At 37.9% G+C, this 19,312-nt stretch overlaps 1 protein-coding gene across 1 annotated transcript; it reads left to right on the top strand.

Annotated features, from left to right (window-relative positions):
- Positions 1-10,342: 10,342 nt before the first annotated feature.
- On the top strand, positions 10,343-12,017 carry LOC121239059. The gene has a single exon (XM_041136178.1). The coding sequence runs from the start codon at positions 10,513-10,515 to the stop codon at positions 11,632-11,634; it is 1,122 nt and encodes a 373-aa protein (XP_040992112.1). The 5' UTR covers positions 10,343-10,512; the 3' UTR covers positions 11,635-12,017.
- The last annotated feature ends 7,295 nt before the right edge of the window (positions 12,018-19,312 follow it).

Below are 19,312 nucleotides of genomic sequence, written 5' to 3'. Positions count from 1 at the left end.
CTGGAGAATATGACTTCCTGCTCAAAACTAACACTTCAGTAAAACCATATTCTGCACGAAACTTCTAACACATTTCACACCACTTAACCCCGCATCCTAGCTCATACACCTAATTGCTGGAAGACCCCACTTATTTACTCTGATCAAGCCCCGCAGCAAAGGAGGGAGCTCACTCATGATATTCCATTCCACTTCACCTTCTCTTGCGCCTCTTCTAGCTAACCAATCCGCAACCGCATTTCCTTCCCTATGAACATGCATAAACTTTGGATCCATATTTGTGAGCAAATGTTGAAGATCCTCCCAAAATTCCTCCAAATACCAAATACCACATCTATTATTCTTCAACCATGACAGAAGCACTTTAGAATCCATTTCAATATCTACTGCTACAAAATTCATATTTTTACAATGTCTAACTCCCTTGACCAACGCTCGCAACTCTGCATAAATGCTATTTCCATACCCGAGATTCCTGGAAAATGCTAACAACAAAGCTCCATGCATGTCCCGAATAACTCCTCCAGCCCCCGAAGCTCCTGGATTCCCTAGACTACTTCCATCCGTATTCAGCTTCACACGTCCCTGTAACGGCTTAGACCATGCTATATATTTTATTTGTTGACGTTTGATTGGGATTTGAGGAATATTCAGACTATTAAGAATGTGAAAGTCAATTTGAGTAAACTTCTTTGGCTTAGAAAACCCTTGACAAATCACGCATATTCACTGTTTGATAGATTGCCTCACTACCTGCACAGATTCAACCTTACCTTCCATACGGGCTTTACACCTTCTAGTCCATAACCTCCACGAAATGATAGTAGGCAATACACCCAAGATGACACCTATTTGAGATGCAGATGAAGCTCTATGAAACCAACTAAGGCAGGTTTCATGCCAATTTCTTCCAACCGGCAGACCAATAATAACTCCAAATTTTTTGCAAACCTCAACTGCAACCTCTCCTTCAAATAAAACGTGGTTTAAATCTTCATATTTTCCTTTATTACAACAATTGCACCTCGAGGCTAAAGGAATTCCAATTCTCCTAATTCTATCATCCACTGCTAAATCTCCATGCCAAGCCTTCCACATTAACACATAAATTTTTTTTGGAAGCATGTTATTCCAAATCCATTTATGCCCCTCCAAATTCTGGCCTCTAACCCGAACACATTCCCAAGCTGATTTTGTGGAAAACTTACCACTTTCAGTATTCGTCCAAAATAACAAATCACTTCCTTCTTTACAATTATCAAGGACTTCTAGTACCCTCTCCGCATTTTCAGTCCCCAATAGCCTCTCTAACTGTGCCATATCCCATCCTCTAGCCAGTTGGCATTCTTTAACTTTCAAAAGAGGTTGCTCACTCACCAAAAAATTAGCAGAAAGAGGCCCCTGATCCAACCATTTATCATACCAGAAAAATACATTTCCTTCTCTAATTTTCCATTTAGAATTACTCAACACAGTAGGGATACTTCTAACAACCATACGCCAAAAACTTGTACCTTTTTGAGAACCCAGCAGCTTCAAAGGTTTCTTCCCCACATATTTCGAACGAAAAAAGTTTGTCCAAAGAGAATTTTCATGCATCAATTTCCAGGCGAATTTTAAATGAAGAGCCTTTTGCATTTCATCGAAAGATCTTATACCCAACCCTCCTTCTCCTATTGGCCTACATATTTTACTCCAAGCAACCCATTTTTTCTTTCCCTTTTCATCACTTTCTCCCCAAAAAAGAGAGCTCATTAACCGATTTAATGAAGATATAATTAATTTTGGAACTTGCAAAACTACCAATAGATGTAATGCCATACTTGCCAGAACATGTCTCAATAGAATCACTCTTCCCCCTACCGATAACAATTTCATTTTCCATCCACTAATTTTTGTTTTAACCTTATTCACCAACTCCTCCAAATCACCAATTTTAAGTCTTCCCGAAACAATAGGAACCCCCAAATATTTAAAAGGAAACTTTCCTTCCGAAAACCCCGTCAATCTCTTGAGATTCCTTCTTCTATCTATTGGAATTTTTTTGAGAAATACATAGCATTTTTTTCTTTATTAATCAATTGACCAGACCACTTCTCATATGTAGCCAAAATATTTAGAATACACCAAATTGATCGATGGCCTCTATTAGTGAATATGACCACATCATCCGCATACATTAGATGAGAAATTAAAGTAGTACCTCTAGCTTGAGTGAAATGGCCAAAACTTTTCTCTTCCACCCTTTGTTTTATTAGCCGAGATAGGACTTCCTGTAAAATAATAAACAAATAAGGCGACAAAGGATCCCCTTGCCTCAATTCTCTACCACCCTTGAAAAATCCTTTTATCGTACCATTCATTAATATAGAATACCAAGGCGTAATAATACATTCGCTAATCAATCCACAAACTGTAGGAGAAAACCCAAATGATTGAAGCACATTCAGGAGGAACTCCCAATCAACACAATCATATGCCTTGGCCATGTCGAGTTTCAACACCACATTTCCCCCATGGATTTTTTTATTAATAGAATGGACCATTTCCTGAGTCAGACTGATGTTTTCAAATATATTTCTTCCAGGAATAAACACACCTTGTTCAACAGATATTATTTTTGGAAGTAGAGTTGCCAAACGGTTGACAATCACCTTTGAACAAATTTTATAAAACATCGAACAAAGGCTTATCGGCCTAAATTTATCAAACCCCGTTGGCATATCCATTTTTGGGATTAATACCACATATGAAGACGTATAAAATCTCGACCATTTACCTCCTCTAAAAAATTCTTCCACAGCGGCCATAATATCCATCTTAATAATGTCCCATACGCTTTTAAAAAAACCCGATCCAAAACCATCCAGCCCCGGTGCACTATTTGAAGGAATGGAATCCAAAGCATTTTTCACTTCATGAATCAAAGGAACTTCACCAATTGCCTCACTTTCTTCCAATGTTATAACAGGCGATATAATATGAGATAAATCCGGCAAACTTTCCTGACCCTCCTTTTGCAGAAAATTGGAGAAATAATTTACTGCTCTTAAATGGATCTCCTCAGGAGATCTCAAATACGTTCCATCTTGGAGCCTCATTTCCGTTACTCTTTTTTTTCTTTTGTAAGATAAATACGCATGAAAGAAATGTGAATTTTGATCCCCTTCCGTGCGCCATTTAACTTTTGCCATTTGAGCCAATCTAGTTTCTTCTCGGCGTCTCCAATTAGCTAATTCCATATGTTTAAGCACAAGTTCTTGTTCAATCCCCGAATCCCATTCCTGTTGTAGCTCAGATTCAAATCCCTCAATTTGAGTTTCTAACCCCTGTATATATGCCTCGGTTCTTCCAAAAATAGTCTTATTCCACTCTCGCAAAGCTCCTCTTAATTTTTTCAACTTGAAAGCCAACATCAGAAGGCTTGTTCCGCCCACTTCCTCCTTCCAAATACTCTCCACAAACTCATGGAATTTTGGATGCTCTATCCACATTTGTTGAAACTGAAATGGAGCAGGTCCATACAGAAAAGGGTCTGCCTGGAATTGAATAAACAGTGGCGAATGATATGACGTTGATCTCGGTAAATAATAATTATTCACATTTGGGAATCTTGTCAAGCAACTTGTGGCGCCCCCAATCCCCTTACATAAAATACACAGGGATCGAGACACCAGGATGGTGACAACACGGTCACACATCCCAACGAAGTGCTAGTGTGTGTACATGCAACAGTGTACAAATAAAATAATGCAGCGGATAGTCAACTAAGTACCAGAATTTATTTACAATCAAACATCAGTAAAGATTTAAATAGCAGTTATACAGTCATCCATAAAATATATTACAATAGTTTCAAATAAACAAACGAGTGATCCCAGATCACTCCTCAGGCGGAGCCGTCTCCTCAGGCTCGCCCTCCTCCTCCTCATCTGCATCAAAATCTGCGTTACCACAAAATGGTATCGCAGGTAAGTATGACCTCAAATAACAACGTAATATAAAATGCATTAAATGCAACTAACATGCATGCACATGATGAAATATGCATTTTTCCACAAGACATCATTTTCCCCGAAAATGATAATTTTCCAACACACGCCAAAATCCCATTTTGGCCCAAAATATCCGTAAAACATTTTCCCAGAAAATGATTTACCTAGAAATCCAACTCGCACTATTTTCCCAGAAAATAGTGCATTAATTCCATATGCACCATGCATTAATTCCATATGCACCATGGCCTCCCCTATGGACCATCCGCACGTCCTGGCTTCGTAGCGGTGCTCAGTTCCGCGCCCAGCGCGTACATGGCCAAGCACCCACACTACGCAACGAGTGATGCCCAGTTCCGCGCCCAGCGCGTACCTGGCCAGACATCCTCTAGTCCCCGCCAGCAGAAGGACCACGGAGTCGACACGAGACCATCTCGTCCGATCCCATTGTCACCCGGTGACAATCCAGGGGACGTTACTCAGTATATTCGGCTCCCGAGTAACCAGAGGAGCTCCACCGAGTTAATACGCCATCTTGGCTTGGGGTCATGTTACACACACACCCAAAATCCATTCTCACATGAAAACCCAGTTTTCATAAACACATGAACATGAATGCAATACACGAAAACCCAGTTTTCTTTACAAACATGATCATGCATGAAATAATGATATGAACATGCACCAACACTGATCCAACATCCATCCAGAACCAATCCCAACAAATCCAATCAAAACAACTCATCAACAACCAAACCAAATAAACCAAACCAACCAAACAACTCCAATCACAAATCCATCCGACCCCCGAACTCCTCGGACTCAGTCCGGCATGCCAAAAATACAGTGAAATGGGTTAGTGTAAAAATATATTTAAATTACGAAAGTTCTTTGGAGAAATACTTACAATGCTATAAAGCAATTTCTGAAGGATCACGAAACTGCAAGAAGTGGAAAAACAGCTACAGAACAGTGTAAAATACACTGTGGCCGTGGGTCACAGATACCCACTTTTCAACGGAGACAAACGAAGACCCAAAAATGATAGGGTAGGGCCTAAGGAGGTCGGTGAAGCTAGTGGTGGTGAAGGTTGGCCGTGGATGGTGGCGCAATGGGCGGTAGAAGACCAAAATACCCAAATCGAAAATGTAGATGGTGGAGCTTCACCGGTGGCGGATCGGAGCTGGGGTTGGGTCCAATGGGTTGCCAAGAGGTCGAGGATGATGTGGTAGGAAGATGGTGGCCGGAGGTGGCGCGACGGCGGCGCTGGAACGAAAGTGACGCCGTGGCTTGAAGGGCTGGTGGTGGTTAACGGCGGTGATGGAGGAGCTGGAAATGAAGGGGGGGTGATCGTCGGCGGCAGGGGGAGCGGAGGAGCCGGGCGGTGTCGACCACCGCCAGCGCACGGCGGCGGGCTGGGGAGGAGAAGAACAGACGGAGAGAGAGAGAGGGAGCTGGACGCGCGCACGGGAAGAAAACCAGGAAAATAAAAAGAAAAGAAAGAAGAAAAAGAAAAAGGAAGAAAAAGAAAAGAGGAAAGAGAAAATGCAGAGAAAGAAATGAGGTCTAATCCTCATAACTTGGGTCACAAAAATGATCCAACGGAAATGATTTCAAAACCTCAAGTTAAATAAAATAATTTAAACGTAATGGTAAAGTCAAATTGAAATAATTAAATTCCACAGTAATTAAATAAATATTAAAAGTAATTTAAATGCATAACAATAAATAAATATTAAGAAAGCACATAAAAATAATTTTCACCAAATTAAAATCATAGAAATAAACTCATTAAAAATCCAACCAATTTTAAAATACGAGAATAAAATTTAAATAAATAAAAATAATCCTTTAGTAAAAATACAATAAAATGCGGGGTGTTACACAACTAGCATTCAATAAACCTCTGTCCAATTTTGCCCAGCTACGTGATAGACCTCTTTGGCCATTACACCAAGAAAACCTTCTTCCCAAAGACTTCATGTCCATTAATCCACAATTCTCAATCCAAGAATTAAAATCCTCCATTGCCATTCTCGGATGTAGTCTACCACCTCGACGTTCCGAATCATCCCTTATAATATTGAAATCACCTACAATAATACAAGGTTCATTTCCTAGTACTTGACCATTGAGAGACTCCCACACATCTCTCCTTTCAACCATATTACATTTGGCATAAACAAAGCAACAAATGATATTTGTAACCCCATCATCAACACGAGTTAAAATATATTGTTCTTTACATAAAATCGTCTGAACTGAAATATCATTTTGCCAAAGCACCCAAATTTTTCCAGCTTCCCCATCATTAGTAATAAACTTATCCATGTGTAGAAAGTGTAACACATCCTGCACCTTATCAGATGATGCAAAAGATTCCATTAAAGCAACAATTTTCGGTTTTAATTTCCTAACCAAGTTTTTCAATCCACCTCTAGAGGTTCGAAGACCTCTAATATTCCATGATAAAATGGGACTAATCATAGAGAAAATTTATTTGGTCGGGCTATCACCCGATTCGAAGTACGAACCTTTTGAAGCATTTTCCGAGCTCTTTTTTTTTTTTTTCTGAATATCAGCTCCCTCATTATCCGTGGCATAATCTCTTTGCTTAGAGAAATTTTCAACATTTAATTCCGTATCTGGTTCAGAAACAGTATCCTCCATACAAGTGTTCTTCTCATCATTCTCCTCTGGTATTATTTCCAGTTTCGAATCTGAATCTGTCTGTTGTACTACCTTTTCAACGTTCAAATCCCTCTCCATTTCCAAAACAGAGTTCTCCCTATTAACGTTTTCATCAAACTTTGCGTCCGGCAACCCCTGAGATTCCAAACTTATAGAATCATCTATTCTCACTCCCTCTGTTTCTTCTTCTTCTATTTCCTCTACATGAACTTCCTTACCTGATAACACATTTTCTTCAGTCAACCTAACATCATTTCCATTTCCCTCCAGATGGTCTTGAATTTCTCCCTCCTTTGCACCACGAACCTGTTGCGTAAATCTTTGATCCTGATTCGAAACCAAATTTTCACTCGTATTTCCTTGTTCCATTCCTGCACCCATCATCATCAAACCATTGCCTTTATCATTAACCTCTTTTGGACTCGCTAGTTTATCTGTTTTCGTAGCTTCTATGTCCTTTACATTCTTACATACCCAAACCTTTTCTCCATTTATTCGAGTCTTCAATCTACACGTACGTACGTTATGCCCTTGTACTTTACATTTCGGACAAAACGCTGGGAGAGTCTCATAAATTACTTCCTGTTTTCGCCCCGACCCTGGCATCCCAATCCAGAAATAAGAAATCGATTCTTTTGTTGCGTCCATCTCCAAGCATAAACGTGCTCCATCCTAGCACATTTTTGTTGGATTGTCTCTTCTAATGTATCGACCAATGGGAGCGGTTAAAATCTTTACAAAAGATTCATGGTAGAAATTTGGTGGAAGACCAGGCAGCACTATCCAGACTGGGACCAACGATGGTTCTTCATCTTCATTGAAATCTGGTTTCCAATGAAAAGCTCGATATTGAACCCCATTAACCTCACAAGTTTCACGAGAGAGTGCAAGAAATCTTTTTCATTTGACATTCGGATGAAAACATTTCTTGGTCTTCGCATAGCTGAAACCATCGGCATGCAAGATAAGCCCCACCGGAGATGAATAAATGACCAAATCGCATCCAATGAGGGTCTCTGCCTTAGGAACTTTAGCACAAGAGAGAAGCGAAAATGTTCAGCAGATCGGGCAATTTCTTCTTTAGAGAACTGAAAATAAAGTTCTCCATCCACGTACTTTGGCCCCCGGTGAGGCACAGACATTTCAGGTAGCAGTTGCGGAACCATCAAGACTAGTTCCATGTAAGAATGTCGACCTGCCTCGACGCTCTTGGCCACCATGGCTCTCTACGCAAAGAGAACTCGAGGAATCCAACCCTCGTTAACTAATCTTTCAGTTTCATGGAGCTTTTTTGAAGCTTTCTTTTCTAAAAAAAAAAAAGACCGGCAAACGAAGAGACTTGTAGAGTTAATAACAATTTGTGAATTTGTGATAGGAAGCTAGTAAACCTATCATTATCCGTATAGTTGAATATTAATAAATGTTGTAAAGTCAAATTAATTTATATATCTATTTTTTCATTTAGAACTCTAAATTTTGATAACAATTTTTTTAAAAAAAAAAAAATCTTGATCTATATATATATATATATATATATATATGATTACGGTGAAGAACAACTTAATTAAAGCTGTATTAATTAGTTAAACATCACTGCTGCTAAAGTAGTTAGGATTCTTTGAAAAGCAGGTTTTAACAACTCATTTATGACAAAGTTTGAATCATGCATTGATGGAAGGGATTGAAATATTATTAGGAGCTAGCCCTACGTCTAATTTACAATTTACAGTGTCGATGAAAGCTAGCAAAGCTCTTCCGATCCCCCGCCACCTGTATTAATTGGGAGGGGTCAGTTTGCAGATTGAAAACCTAGTTTCAGTAAACGTGTAGCTTGGTCCATGCAATAATATCATCTATAGCTAGCTGCATGCATATATATAAATATTATATATAGACACGACTGAGCCTAGTTGATCTAACTAGCTATATATCTATATAGATGCAATATATATGCATGCGCATGGCCCATGGTCCTATATATTTAGATCGATATATCGAGATTAGCTAGCCGACTGCCATATGCATGTGCTTGGCAATTAAGTCAGCATGCACACTGTACTAATATCTCCCAGGAACTTCGACAAACGTTTCCAGATCGAACGTGACGACCACTAATTTATTTATTTATTTTTATTTTTTTGCAATAAAAGAATCAATACTGTTTGGGCATTCGAGACGATCGATCAATCGAGTTCCATGTACGTCCATGGTTATTACTTTCCCAGCGAGAAGTAGTTTAGGCATGCAACTGATCATGTGAATTAAATTGATGTTCATGTGTGATTTCAGGGATATTCATAACTAACTGAGGTTGCATGCATGCATGCAACTGAACTCGCGCAAAAGGAATCAATTCCTTTCGAATATGATTCTTTCGTCTTTCAAGGGATAACGTGCTCATGAGCCAGCAGTTGTTGTACGCATGACAAACAAAAGAAAATTAAAGATGACTCAAAAAAAGAGGAACCCACTGGGAAACCATTTCCTAATTATCCCTGGAAGTTCTACACTCACTCTCACAAAAGGCTTAATTAATATATTTATATATATATATATATATATATGTTCTGATGCGGTTCCTTCATTCTCCTTGGAGAATGGGGCAGTAATTTGTGTGTGTTGAAAATAAAATAGTAAAGATTGCGTATCTATCTGATTAGATTTGCTCTTAAAGTATGAAAATTATTGAACTAGAAATGAGCAATGATCATATGATCTCTTTCAAAGAGAAAAACAAAACAACAAATGAACAGATCGAAGAGATCAGAAGGCTTTGGATTCTACATGAGACACGTAGGGGATGAAACGACAATTTTATTACATACTAATCAATATATAAATTAAAAGCAGCTTTGATCAGAGAAGGTAATATTTTTTGAACTACGTACTTATATATATCCCTTATTCATAAAACTCTGCATGATCATAATTCCATTAGATCGACTGCTTGCTGATGGGGAGGGCCGGCCGGGGACCCTACACATGTAGAGCCACGTCTCTTTCTTATATTGGTAGTTGAATTACATTCTTTTCCAAGGAGATGTTTCCAATTTATTAACAGCACTATACCACATGCCAATGTCGCTCTGAGCTAGTCTGAATCATGTCATGGTAAATCTTTTATATATCTTGTTTTTACTACTCGTCAAGATCACACACAAGTTGGCTTTATATATAAACAAGGAAAAAAAACCTAATTAACCAATGAGAAAAAAGAAAAAAAAAAAAAAAAACAGGCCATGGAGATTTGCTTCTGTCTTGAGTTTTGAACCAATAGAAGGCATACTTATATGCTTACAAAAAAATAAAAGTGCTCAAATATTAATATTCAAAATATTATATAAATTACTAAAAAATCAATGCAATTAATTAAGGAGCTAATTAAATTAATTATTTAATCAATGAATGAATTATATATAAGCTTAGAAACACGAGGGAAATAATAATGCAGAGACTGTTACTTTCGGTTAAAGGAGATATTAACTGACCCCTCCGACATATAGGCAATTAAACGTGATGAAAGCCATTCTCTTTTCTAATGATGGAGGAACGAGAAATTTATCATAACATTGTAAACAGAAACGGAGAATAGATGCCATGAAGTTGCGTTACACCTACTCTTTTAGCTTTATTCTTCCACAGCCCCCACCTACGTCACCTTTCCCCCCCATTAATTCCTTCCTTTCTTTCCTTGATCACTTTCTTCCCGTGCCTCTTCCCCTAGCTTTTTCCTTCCATCATCATTCACACCAACATCTCTCTCTCTCTCTCTCTCTCTCTCCATGGCCTAAACCAGAGCTCAGGCTCAAGCTCATGCTCTAGACCGATGGCTGCAAGCGTCGTAACATTCTTCAACAAGTTCCTTTCCATCTTCATCCTCCTCCTCCACCTTGGTTGCTTCATTTTCAGCACCAACTCCGACCACAGACATTCGAAGAAGCGGAAAGCTTCTCACCTCCTTCTTCCCTCTGCTTCCAAACCCAGCAAAGCTCTATCCACCTCTTGGTCCTTCTGCAAACGTATCTTCTCCTCCATATCCTGCAAAAACAGTTCCAAGCAAACCCATCCGACTACTCCCACCACCCTATCCTCCGCCAGATCATCACAGCATTCCGTTGCCCCCATCATCGCCCCAGAAACCCACTTATCGCATTCTCCTCGTAAAAGTCCACCCCCAGAATCCGACATCTCGGCAGATAACCCATTCTTTCCTCTGCGAAACGATATCTTCCCCTGCACAGCCTGCGGCGAAATCTTCCCGAAACCCCAGCTCCTCGAACAACACCTGGCAATCAAACACGCTGTGTCGGAGCTCGCAGATGGAGATTCGGGGAAGAACATTGTCCGGATCATATTCAAAACGGGATGGACCGACAACGTAAAGAGCCCGAAAATCCATCGGGTTTTGAAGATCCATAACAGCCCGAAGATACTTTCGAGGTTCGAAGAGTACAGAGAGTCGGTGAAGGCTAAAGCTGCGCGAAACGGTGGCGTTAGGAGAAGAGACGAGAGGTGCATAGCCGACGGGAATGAGATGTTGAGGTTCCACTGCTCGACGTTCCTATGTGATCTAGGACTCGATGGGAATTCCAACATTTGTAACCAGCAGTACTGTAGCGTGTGTGGGATTATCAAGTCCGGATTCTCACCCAAGTTGGACGGGATTTCCACGCTATCCACGAGCTGGAGAGCACACGAGGCAATTCCGGAAGAGATCGAGGAGGAGTTCAAGTTCATGAATGTGAAACGGGCAATGCTGGTTTGCCGGCTAGTGGCCGGTAGGATCGGATGCGAGTCGGATGATGACGTGGACAAGGAGGACGGCGGGTTTGACTCGGTCGCCGGGAGGAGTGGAAGTGGGGCACATACGAGAGTGGACGAGGAGGAGTTGTTGGTGTTTAATCCGAGGGCTGTGCTTCCTTGCTTTGTGATTGTGTATACTGTGTGAGTACCGCGAATCATAGATCCTACGTACGGTTCTTATTTTCTTAATCATGGATTGTAATTCTAGATATGCGGTGGTGGTTGTCTACTGCTTCTTACAAGTTTTGATTAGTCTGTGACCCAGAAATGGTCACAGGCTCAAACCCACCGTAATGAGTACGTACCAGAAGTGTCAGGTGTCAGTCCCACGTGATAAACTTCGCGCCCTTAGTCATTAGGATAAGTACTTTGTATTACGAGGTTGTGAGAGATATTTATCACCATGCGAAATGGGCAACCTAAGCAGCTCCAAAGAAGTGGTTTAGGGTCAATTCTAGGATCATGGTCCCTTTTAATGTGTATGTATGTCTTAACTTGATGGATGGAATCGAGCTTTTAACCAAGAAATACCAATTTGTGAGTAGGCATAAAGTCGTGTTTTGTGAGATTAACTAAGCTGCTCTCATGTTTAATTCATTGCTTGATGGTAGTTGACACTACAAGAAAAAGTAGCTATTGATTTTGATGAGACAAGTAACTCCATGCATCACGGCTTTAGTCGAGTCATTTACTTTCCATAATTCTTGCATTCTGTACAACTCATCATGTATACGTTAGGCCAAGAGTAGCATGAGCTGTACATTCCTTTTATATTAATTTCTCATACAGCTCACAATACAAACATGTCTTCCTCTTCAACGTCTCAGATCCCTCTTGTGGATACCTCCTCCTTTGGTTATTTTTCCGCCAAGACCAACTTGCCCGATATATCAATCAAATTAGCCTCTACCAATTATTTCCCTTGAAAAGTACAGGTAATTCCCATTCTTAGAGGTCATGGTCTTCTAAACTACGTTACCAATGAAGTCTCCTGCCCCCCTTCAACCATTATTGATGACAATGGTGTACAGTCTTTGAACCCAAAAGCAACAAAGTGGCTGCGTCTCGACTCTCGACCAGTTGATTCTCAAATGGACCAACAGTCCCTCTCCGATGCTCCTCTTTCTCAAGTAATTAATAGTAAAATATCACATGATGCATGGAAGGTTCTTGAAACTTTGTATGGTCGACATACACGAGATAGGGTTCAACAAATGTGTGGAGAGTTACAATTTCTCACCGAGGGTTCATCTTCCATGGAAGGTTATTTGCACAAGGCCAAGTCTTTGGCTCTTTCCCTTTGTGGGGCTGGGAAGCCTATGGATGATGATGACTTCATCATCTGCTTACTAAGAGGTTGAGGATCTGAGTTTGATCCTATAGTTGCTGCCTTAAAATCTAGAGACAGTTTTTCTCCTCTAGAAAATGTCATTTGCAAATTATGGGACTTTGAAATTCGACTTTCTTCATCTGCTCGAGACAACACTTCAGTAGTTATTCTATATACAAACCGAGCAATGACTTCAAAGTCTAAAGGTAATTCTTCCACCTGTGCTCATGGATATGGCTATTCACCATGATATAAAGGCAACCGTGTAGCCTCACGGTCTCAGGATCATTCCTCTGGTGGTCGCACTCCACAAGCTTCAAATCAAAGTAGTCGTGGACATGGTCGCAATGGTATTGGTCGTAGCTCCTGCATTACATGCTTTCAATGTGGAGGTCCCAATCACAAAGCAGATGCTTGTTGTGCATCCGAAAGCAGATCAGTACAAATCATTTCTGGCAGTGCAGGTTGGCGACACAGTTGTTAAACCATGATTCCCTGACACTGGAGCCAACCAACATATGACTCCAACCTCCACAAATGTACAAGTATTCGAACTTACCGAGCCATTAACTCGGTCATGATCAGTAATGGATCTAACCTGACTATTTTTGGTGTTGGTACCTCTATTCTTCCTTATACGTCCTTGGTTTTGAAAAATACATTGGTTTTTCCTCAGTTTCAGAAGAAACTTCTTTCAATTTCTCAATTTACCATTGACAATCATTCTTGTTTTATGTTCTATCCATGGGGCTTTCTACTCTAGGACCTAAGGACGAGACAAATGCTACTTAAAGGGCTGGTTCAAGATGGTTTATATCCATTGTATCCTACTTTCAATACAATATCTCCTACTACTTTTATGGTCGCCAAAGTCTCTAGCACCAAATGGCATACTCGGTTTGGTCACCCTAATCATAGGACCCTTCAATGTTTATTGTCATGTCTCCATGCCTTGAATAAACAAATTACTTTATATGAAGGTTGTGTTTTAGGCAAATCAACAAAGCTACCTTTTCATCCTCACAGTTCCCATGCTCTTTCGTTTCTTCACACACTACACACTAATGTATAGGGTCCCGCTCCTATTTGCTCTTATGATGAATGCTGGTTTTATTTATTGTTGATCAATTTTCTCGATACATTTAGATTTTTCCTATGGCCCAAAAATCTAATGTTCTTCAATTATTCCAATGTCCCTTAAATTAATGATAAATTAATTTAACACTCATGTAAAAATTATTCAAAGTGGTCATGGTGGAGGATTTGTAAACCACATGAGTTTAAAACAATATTTTCTATCTCAAGTAATTAACCATAAAATATCTTGTCCTAGCACTCCAAAACAAAATGCAGATTCCGTTGCTACTTCTACAGATCCCAAAACTTTTAAACAAGCACAAAAGGATGTATAATGGCAAGATGCACTCAATCAGAAATTTGTGCGTTTCATGAGAACCGAACTTGGACCCTTGTTCTCCCTTACTCCAAACATGAATTTAGTCACAAGCAAGTGGGTCTTCAAAGTAAAGACACAAACTGATGAATCTATTGAACGATACAAAGCTTGTCTTGCAGCTTGAGCTTTGCACAACTTCAAGGCCTGGACTACAATAAGAATTTTAGTCTGGTAGTTAAACCATCAACCATTCGGTTGATCCTCATGATGGCCTTATCACAATGGTGGTTTCTCAAACAACTCATTGTAAGTAATGCTTTCTTGCATGAAGAGTTGCAAGAAAAAGTTTATTTGACTCAACCATCCGTGTTTGAAGATCCCCATTGTCCTAAGTATATTTGTCAACTTCATAAGGCCTTCTATAGTTTAAAACAGGTTCCTCGACCATGGTATCTAAAGTTTAACAACTACATTCACCAATCAGGTTTTCAAAGATGTCCTTATGACACCTCCATATTTTTTCGTCAAAATAAATATGAGATGCTTATTCTACTTATTTATGTAGATGATACTATTCTCACGCGGAATTCAGTGTCGTCAATCAACACACTTATTTCTCATTTATCCAAAATATTTCATATGAAAGATTTGGGTGATTTGCATTATTTGCTCGGTGAACAAGTGGCTTGAGAGGATGATACTTTAACTCTCACACAATCACAATATCTTATTTCATTACCACAGCGCTTTGGTTTTGAAGGGGCAAACATGTTTCCACTTCACTTGCTCCTAGTGTTCATTTCTTTGTGCATGAAGGTTCTCTCTTATCTAATCCAATTTTCTACAGGAAAAGAGTGGGCACGCTTCAATACCTCACCTTGACTCGACTGAATGTGGCTTATGTAGTGAATTTTGTTTCTCTGTTTATGCAAGCTCCTTGTGCCCCTCACCTCACTGTTGTTAAGATAGTTTTCAAGTACATCAAAGGTACTATAAATCTCGGCCTTCACTTCACCAAAGCTCCCGTTTCGGCATTGCAAGAATTGTGTGATACATATTGGGTGGGGTCCAAACACGATAGGCACTCCACCACTGGTTTTGCAATTTTTATAAGTGGTAACCTGCTGTCTTGGGGAGCCAAGAAACAAACAACAGTTGCTAGCTCCACCGCCGAAGCTGAGTACCGAATCTTGGCACCCACCTCGATAGAACTCATGTGGTTCATGCATTTACTCAAGACTCTCGGGTATAGCCTTCCTCCTCCAACACTACACTCCGATAATATCAGTGCCATAGGCATCACTATACCAAATATATCGAAATTGACCTCCATTTCGTTCGGGAACAAGTAGTTGGCGGATTGATTCATCTCACACATGTTTCTAGTCAAGAGCAAGTTGCTGACATCTTCACCAAATCACTCTATAGTCCAAAATTCGAAGCAAACTCTGTCTTAGCTCTATCCCACCATGAGTTTGAGTGAGAATGATGAGACAAACTCCATGCATCACAACTGTGATCCAGTCAATTACTTTCCTTTCCATGATTCTTGCATTTGTACAACTCATGTATACGTTAGGCTAAAAGTAGCAGTTGTACATTCCTTTTATATTTCTTATACAGCTCACAATATAGTTGTAGATGTAAACCTGTGTTCTATATATATCAATATACTAAAGTCATCAATATACTAAAGTCATATAATGTTGCGGCAGTTTCCATTTGCGACTACTTTTATTTCTAGCAATGTGATTATAGTCTTAACAAAAGTACTTCAATTGTTTGTGAACAAAACTTCTGTCGAGTTATTGTAGTGTGGGTGTTATAATGAGATTTCATCTCATAAAAATTATTGAAAAAAGATATTTCTCAAGTTATAGTTTGAACTCGAGAACCTCAAGTGAGAGAGAAAAAAGACATGAAGTAGGTTCTACAATATTTATTGATATCCGTACAAATATTTGTATTAAATGAACAATAAATGATATATGACCCACTTGATAAATATATATATATATATATATATATATATATATATCTTCTACTTCAGACCCTCAATTTGGGCAAGAACTTAAAAGGATCTTGATCCAATACTATTTTTATAAACAGTTGTTTTTAATAACATAAACTATCTAGTTATTAGATTTGGATGTGTGTGTGTGCGCGTGCACGTGCACGTGCGCGTAGTATGTATGTATTATTGATGAGTAATTTTACGAGTTTTACTTCATAAATTTACTTAATAAAATAAGTCAAAACTACAATTTTTGTAATGGTAATATGACACCAATCACATGAACTGTGAACTTAATTTATAAAACTGTGCCGTAAACATGGAGTGGTATTAACATTTTTGGATGTATGGATAAGTTTTTGGAGACTTTTGACTTGTGGGGTAAAAGATTTACCTTGAGGCCAAGGGCAATAATTCCTTTTTATATAGCTTCTATTGGTTTCCATAAGACTTAGTAAATTTTAAGTATTTAATGGGTCCGAGAATGATGTACATTCTATGGAAAGTGGTGGTAGTGAGGGGTTGGATGCCCATGGCATGTCCCATTGGGCGACAGTAAGCAACAAGGACAGTAGTACCCCTATTCTACATGTATTTTTTTAATTAATGGGACCAAATATATCATTTGCCACATTATGAGAGAACAATAATTTCGCTCATATTCTGTATTTTAATAACAACAACAACAACAAAAGGTATCTTGTGCGCGTATGCACTGTTGAATCAAATGCAAGCCTGATTAAGGCAATTAGATCGTATTATATTTCAAACAATAACTTTATATGATGGTTTTAGGATTATGTTTTTTTTCCTACCTAGAAGGTAAAAAATGGGAGATAAGAAGTTGATCTTCTCTGCTTAAGTATGGCCATAGTAATATATATCCAGCTTTAAGGGAGTCTGTTGGAAGGGACATAGACAGCGAGAAGTCGTTGGTGTTCTTTGTAAGATGGACTTGAACCAGATCCAACTCAAATCCAACTAAGAATAAAGTAATACTAGATCGATGAATAGAGATATTGGATAAGAGTCTATCATAAAATCATGAATAATCTTACCAAACTACGCTATAAAAGCGACATTATTAAGAACAAAGAATGATAGAATAATATGAAGAAGAAATCATTTAAATAAAATTTAGTAGAGATAGTATAATTAATGATACACCCAAATGGCTAAAATTCTAAGAAGATTTTCTTTTAGAGAACTGCTAATACCACAAACAATTGATATCCTCTTCAAATTCTTAATCAAATTGAATGGTGTAATAGAAAGAGCGATAAATACAACACAAATTAATATGCTAATGTAAGTTTCAATGTACTTGAAACTTTTATAATAATTTGTCAATCCAACCCATTTAATCAATACTGGGCAATAACATTACACGTATATTCATCCAGAAAATACTTCTAAGTATAGGTGGCAATATGTGACACGACTCATGAACACAACACGAACATTATACGAAATTAGCGAGTTTAGGTTTAATGTTAATGGGTTCGGGTCAAACAGGTTAACCCGTTAAAACACGATTTATAAACAGGTCAACCTGCTTAACCCGAAATCAACCCACTTTGACCCGTTTAGATTTTATTTCAAAATTAAAATTTTATTATTGTTGAGTTCTAATATTATTATTTGTCAGTATGATTATGTTTTTATTATTGACATTGTAATTCTGAACTTATGCTCATATTTATTATTGTAATATTGCTGTTATTATATGTTAAAACTTGAAAAATATTGATATTTTTTATTAATATGTTGGTTTACTTTTTTAAAGATATTTTGGCTGCTAATAAATATATATTTTAACTTTTATGTGAAATTATGTTTATCAGGTCAAATAGGTTATACGTGTTAGTTCAACTCATTTACATGAAATGAGTTTAAACGAGTTGTATCGTGTTCAACTATTTTTAATTTCTTATTATATAGGTCAAAACGGGTGACACAACATGACCTGTTATATAAATGGGTCGGTTTAATGTTTGACAGGTTTAGCATAATGGGTCAATTTTGGGTTAACCTATGTAGTAGAATGTTTATGACTTGACACGACCCAAAAACACAATTTGCCACCCAAAAACGCATCCAAAGGTTTAATTAGTTGGGTTCAAGGCTAATATGAGCTTTAACAATGGTTTCTTTTTTTACAGACACGTGAAAATGTTCAATCATGATTCAAATTTTAAGGAAATTATTATAGTATATAATCTTGTTTACTCTAAGAAAAATTGTGCTGATCATCCCTGCACCACATATGATTTTTTTTATTTTATATATATATATATATATATTTTATATTATTTTATTCTTGCTAAACTAAAAGAATTCATCTACTCAACATCCATACAACACACATTTGCCGAGGAAAAAAATTATATGCGATGTGTGATGTAGAAATGATGAGAACATTAGTAATGGCCTAGCCACTCTTTAGCCAAAATTTTACTAAGAAATTCACTTTTTCTAATTTAGTTAGCCACTTTTCAACAACACCAAATAACAAACTTCTAAATATATCAGTATTATATTAAAATATTGATTTTGATCTTTTCATTTATTTTAATTCTAATGGTAATTGGAATATTTATTCGTTATTAAAAAAGTACACATTAATTTTTTAACGTTCGTATTATTCCAATAGATATAATTTTCTAATTGTCTTTTTTTACAACGGTCGTATTCTTGTAACGATCATATTTTTTCAATGATATATTTTTTCAACGGCTATATTTCTTTAGCTATTATATTCTTTCACTATAAAACATAACATTTTCTCAACAATTTTATTCACCTCAACTCAACTTTCTTGGTGAAATAATTTTTTTTATTCATTTTCTCTAAATGGATCGTTCACTTTTTTACAAAATGGCACTTATAGATTCAAATTCTGACGAAGAATTTGAGATAGCAAGACAACTTGTTCTGGAAGAAGAATGATCAAGCTCACATGGTTCTTCTAAAAAATCACGTAGATTCATCATGCACAATCGATTGCAAGCTCACCAAATCTTTTTCGCGAATATTTTGCAAATGCTCCAATCTATCCTCGCAAATACTTTCGAATAAGGTTT

This window comes from Juglans microcarpa x Juglans regia, chromosome 7D (assembly GCF_004785595.1).
Source record: "Juglans microcarpa x Juglans regia isolate MS1-56 chromosome 7D, Jm3101_v1.0, whole genome shotgun sequence".
Lineage (NCBI taxonomy): Eukaryota > Viridiplantae > Streptophyta > Magnoliopsida > Fagales > Juglandaceae > Juglans > Juglans microcarpa x Juglans regia.
The sequence above is the reverse complement of the archived record's forward strand: the minus strand, read 5'-3'. Positions and strand labels throughout refer to the sequence as shown.

Bases quoted from the DNA above. Each gene is read 5' to 3' on its own strand.
- LOC121239059 (XM_041136178.1), top strand. From the start codon at position 10,513: ATGGCTGCAAGCGTCGTAACATTCTTCAACAAGTTCCTTTCCATCTTC.